The 5,519-nt window shown below is 40.0% G+C and overlaps 1 protein-coding gene across 1 annotated transcript; it reads left to right on the top strand.

Moving 5' to 3' along the window:
- The first annotated feature begins 2,534 nt into the window (after positions 1-2,534).
- CER1 (cerberus 1, DAN family BMP antagonist) lies at positions 2,535-5,117 on the top strand. The gene is made up of 2 exons (XM_008567721.1): positions 2,535-3,035; positions 4,824-5,117. Exons 1-2 carry the CDS (start codon positions 2,535-2,537, stop codon positions 5,115-5,117), a joined length of 795 nt encoding a protein of 264 aa, XP_008565943.1.
- Positions 5,118-5,519: the final 402 nt, after the last annotated feature.

The raw sequence follows: 5,519 nt of genomic DNA, 5'->3' as shown, positions 1-5,519 counted from the left end.
AACGACTTTTATAAATACCAAAATTAGAATCAGAGGAAGAGGAGTTTAGGACTAAAGAAAAGTTAAAAATGGATAAGTAGCAATCCTACAGATAACATAATGAAGTTAGAGAATGTATCATACCGCTAGACTATATAACCTGCTTGAGGGCAGGGACCAAGTTTTAATCAGTTTCAATCATCTCCCAGTGTTTAACATGATTCTTGGCTCACAATGTGAGTCTTCCACAAATTTCAGTTCAACAGAAATTATTTAAACTGTATGCCATGTTTGGTCATTCCAGAGCCTGAGCAACCTGAGACCCCAGATAGAATATCTGGGATAGACTTCAGTTTGGGGAAATGCTAGATACGATGATTGAATGAAGCAATGGAATTTCAGTCACTGAAAAGTAAAGTTTAAAAGGAATCAGGAAATGTATCACAGCTGGCTTCTCCACCATACTCATTACTAGAGGACCTAGTGACTGGCTCTGGAGGGGAGTTAAGAAACTGAGATAGCAGACAACTAAAAAATTTTAAAAAGTTGCTTTAAAAGCAATGACAAATACTAACGCTCATTTAGTATGGATCAGCAGTGCCTTAATTAATACTAGCACAGGTTCCATGGATATATGGTACAAGAAAAATATATCTCTTCTCATAGAATTCTGGAAGAATGATGGTCCATTTTAAAATAGTTTATAATCCTAAGTCAAGGGACTTGAGGCTTTACCTCATAGAAATTAGCCAATGGATGGGATGAAAATGGAGAAATCTCCTCATCAGGAAGAAGCCAAGAAATTCTGGCATCACTTCATGTTCAGAAAGAGTCCAGTTTCTCAGGGGGTCATCCTGCCCATCAAAAGCCATGAAGTACATTGGGAGACCTGTAGGACAGTGCCCTTCAGCCAGGTATGCGTTCTGCAGGGAGGGTGGAGGAGGGTTTGCAGGAGCTGGGTGGAAAGCTGGGGCAGGTGGAAAATGCCTGGAAAAAAAGATTCCAGTGGATCAGTTCTTGAGAAGAAAGCTTAATCGGTATTGAAAAAAAGGGGGCATGTTCCAGGATTATTTGTGTTACCGAAAGCAGGGAGTATGGTGATTAAATTAAAAGGGGAGAAATATGAGCGAGCACTGCATTGATTCCCAGTGGAAATACTGTTTGAATGGTGTGGGGGGTTGATTGGACTCAATTCTGGGGTTTCAGTTTTGTAGATATGTTTCTTTCTCATATCTTTGGCTGATTTATCATAGTTCTGAATGACAGTCATTTGACAAATTTTCCTTTGATCCCTGAAAACTCATGTTTGTCTCAGTCTTTATTTAACCTGGTCATTAATTACTATAGAATAAGGGAAGATGATGTGGATTCAGTAAGGTAAGGAATGGACCGTCCAGCTTCATGCCCAAAGCTATCAAACCTGGTTCTTGGAATCCACTTTCTTCAAGTCTGGCTCTTTGCTTAAAGAAAGAAAAAAATCAATAGGGTGGCTCAAGAGAGACATTTTTCCATCCTCACCGAAGACTGATGAGCTGTCAGCCTGCTACTTAGGATCCTGTTGAGAAACATGTGAACAATTGAAAGAGTTTATCTAATGACTGACCAGTTGTGAAATTTAGCACCCAGTAATTGGTTCTTAATGTGAGAGGATTAACTTGGGAATTGTGAGTTTCCAGGTGTGGAAAAGGAGAATGTATTCCCTTTTCTCAATTACCATACAAAAATCACACGTAAATAAGAGGCAATAATTCCCTTGCTCAACAAAGGTAGCATCCTTCGTCTGGCTTCCTTTCCCTTCTTTACAATTTTGATATACTTTTTTGGTTCTGTGTGTTTGTGTGTGTGGCTTTCCTAAAGGCCTGGGCTTTTGCTAAATATATGCCTTCAGTTTTTAAAAAAATTTAATTTATTTTTTAACTGACAAAAATTGTCAAATTTATTTATTTTTAATTGACGAAAATATTTATAGTGTATAAAATGATATTTTGAAATATGCATTCATTGCGAAATGACTAAATCAACCTAATGAGCATATCCATTACCACACATACTAATTTTTCTGTGGTGAAAACACTTAAAATCTACTCCCTTAAATGTCTTTAATTTTTATCTGATATACTTTTCTCATAAAAAAGCATACCTTGTCTATTCCATCCCAGCTCAATGCATATGCACAGCATATGTTAGCTGACTCTAGTCCTTCTAATAACAGCGATGGAAAATCCGGGCTAAGAATGTGTTGTTCTTGCTAATGCTGCTCTTTAAATCTCAGACGAAAGCTAAACTGTCAGCTAATTACCCCCTGGGCTCCAGGCTTTCACTGGGGCCTTCTAAAATACACAAAACCAGAGTGGAGGCAGGACACCATTAGCACTACATAATTTAAGCAAACAGTAAATGTGTTTACTCTGCCTGGCCATTGACCACCTGCCTTCCCACCCCACTAGGGAGGCATCTATATATAGGATTTCTTTGTTCACGGTCCTGCAGAGAGTGAGCCCTTCCTTTGGGCCTCACCATCTGCAAATAGGAAAGAAGCGTGGGCCCCCAACAGAATGCATCTCTTATTTCCGCTGCTGGTGCTCCTGCCTCTAGGAAAGGCCGGACGGCACCAGGATGGCCGCCAGAATCAGAGTTCTCTTTCCCTTGAGCTGCTAGGAAGGAATCGCAGAGAACTCCCCACTGGCAACCATGAGGAAGCTGAGGAGAAGCCAGATCTGTTTGTCGCAGTGCCACACCTGATAGGCACCAGCCCTGCAGGGGAAGGCCAGAGGCAGAGACAGAAGATGCTATCCAGGTTTGGCATCTGGAAGAAGCCTGAGAGAGAACCGCGCCCACCCAGCGACTCAGATAGTGGGAACGTTCCACTTGGGACCCAGTCCCTCACTCAGCCGATGGATGGGATGAAAATGGAGAAATCTCCTCATCAGGAAGAAGCCAAGAAATTCTGGCATCACTTCATGTTCAGAAAGAGTCCAGTTTCTCAGGGGGTCGTCCTGCCCATCAAAAGCCATGAAGTACATTGGGAGACCTGTAGGACAGTGCCCTTCAGCCAGGTATGCGTTCTGCAGGGAGGGTGGAGGAGGGTTTGCAGGAGCTGGGTGGAAAGCTGGGGCAGGTGGAGAGCAGGGGAAGAGGCATCAGGAGCCTGAGCCTCGCCTAACTCCAGATTTGGCCCTTGGGCATTCATCATAGGATTTGGCAAAGCATGATCATATTCCCTAAATTCCCTTCTAACCTTTCCATTGTTTCTTAGCATTCTGGAAATGCTGCACGAATGGTATGAGGACACTCTCAATATCAATAATCATTCATATGAGGACACAGAGATTTGTTTTTTATTTTTGTACTGGAGTGGTCTATCCAGAGTAAGACTGTACCCTCTGTTAGGAAACTGGGGATTTAGAGCAATCACCAGAACTTCCTTGTGCTCTAGTAGGATGTGGACGAGCAGTTCACTCCACCTGTAGATAAGGTGGAATGCATTGGATTCCTCTCCAAACACCCTCATATCCTCTTATGATGGTCTTAATCCCTATATTTCACACCTGACTACTTCATAGATTTGTGAAGGGCTTCTTTAATAGTTCGTCAAAGCTATTCAATTTTTTAAAAAGCTATCCCACCACATCAACATATGTTAACAAAAATCTCAGGCAAAAGTTGCCACATTATTTCTAGTATTACCATAGGAAAAACAATTATTTGGCATAACTTATTTTCTTATAAACTTTCAAAAAATAATCTTGATGTAAAATCACATCTCCTTCCCTTGGAAATACCTATGTGCTGATTCATGTTGTGTTGGCTGATTTGTGGATACTTTGACCAATTCTACACTGTTAAGACAAAGGGACATTTTGCTATCTACTTCCTCCAGTCCTGGAAACCCCTACACTCCAAATGTTAAATTAAATTTGAGAAATTGCACCAGGTCCTTAAACATAAAGATATTGAACCAAAAGCAACTCAGGGTAGAGTAAAATTTTATAGTCCGGTAATGTCACCCAATTAAGCAGGCAATATTATAAAGCAATTGACTGCAAATCAGTTAAGTATTCTGCCTTAAAAGGCAAGGATATGTAGGAATGAAAAGTTAATTATCAAATAATAATGACTGCTTTGTTGGCCTATGTGCAATTAGAAAATTGCTTCTAAGAATCAGGCAATCAAATTTCCTTTGAAATTCTTATTTTGAATTCTATTGCTAATTAAATTAAAATTAAGGTATTTGACTCTTACATATTTTGGAAGGCACATAATGCTAAGTGTACCGGGTTATGCGAGAGGCAAAGGTGATGTAATACATGGTTTGCAGGCATATGTGTTGCAACTCTGCTGCATGAAACTTCATAGATTTTAAGTCACTACAGGCCATGCAAAATAGAACAGAACTAAACTCATGATGTTTTGTTCTATTCTATGATCAACTGGACAAATATGTATCGAGGACCTGCTATGCACAATGTGCTGTGAGGAGCAGAAAGGGAAGACACATTATTTGTATAAAAAAATTGCCACTAGAATTCTTCCAACCGATCACATCCAATTAGACAAAATCTCTTATGGTTTGGTATTTAAAGTGTAGAGTAAAATATTTTCATGTTAACTTAAGGATTTCCTAAAGGCTAATTTAATAATTTACTCAATAAAGAAAGTTTAGTTGAGGTGGCCTTTTGCCCTTATAGATACCACCACCTGGACATTACAAAATGTTTCCAAAATTGGAAAGCTTTGAAATTTTTAGTCTAAATTATCCTCAGGCTTACAGTCTATAGCTTCTGCAGCATGTACATTAAAGAAATGACTCAAGACAATGTAATGGAAATGTGTTTGCCTTTTAGACTATCACCCATGAAGACTGTGAAAAAGTAACTGTCCAGAACAACCTTTGCTTTGGGAAATGTGGATCTGTTCATTTTCCTGGAGTTGGACAGCATCCCCACACCTGCTCCCACTGCTTGCCTGCCAAGTTCACCACAACGCACTTGCAGCTGAACTGCACTGGCACTTCCCCCGTGATGAAGATGGTGATGCTGGTGGAGGAGTGTCAGTGCAAGGTGAGGACGGAGCATGGAGATGGACACTTCCTACAGGCTGGCTTCCAGGATTCCTTTATTCCAGGCATTTCCACCTAAAAAGCCACCCAATTATTACCTCTGAAAAGCAAAACCACAACAGCAAACGTGCAGATTTTTCAGTCTGGAAATATTAAGGGTATACAATTTTTTAAGGGAAAGGTGGTTTAAAAAGTAGTTGTAAGAGCACAGTTTAGAGGAAATGGTATTCGTCTAGCTTTCAGTACTGTTTGGGATCCAGTCTTGGCTCTGACACTAACTGGATATGGAATGTTCAGTTGTAGAAGCTTTCTCTGTCTAAAGTTTATCATCTATATATGAGGGACTCAACCTAGGTGATGCTAAAATTCTGCCCACTACTAATATTCCACGATCTATTTTCTCCAAGTTTTGGTAAAAATCCTCCATTTAAAGAAGGAAAAGAAGTCAACTAGATCATAAAAATGGGCTTCTTTAATAGCT

The sequence above is a fragment of the Galeopterus variegatus genome, unplaced genomic scaffold (assembly GCF_000696425.1).
Source record: "Galeopterus variegatus unplaced genomic scaffold, G_variegatus-3.0.2 Scaffold338, whole genome shotgun sequence".
Classification (NCBI taxonomy): Eukaryota; Metazoa; Chordata; class Mammalia; order Dermoptera; family Cynocephalidae; genus Galeopterus; species Galeopterus variegatus.
This window is presented reverse-complemented; position numbering and strand designations above follow the sequence as displayed.

Coding starts and splice junctions, on each gene's coding strand:
- CER1 (XM_008567721.1), top strand. CDS start 2,535: ATGCATCTCTTATTTCCGCTGCTGGTGCTCCTGCCTCTAGGAAAGGCC. Junction 3,036..4,823: donor GGACAGTGCCCTTCAGCCAG/GTATGCGTTCTG, acceptor TTTGCCTTTTAG/ACTATCACCCATGAAGACTG.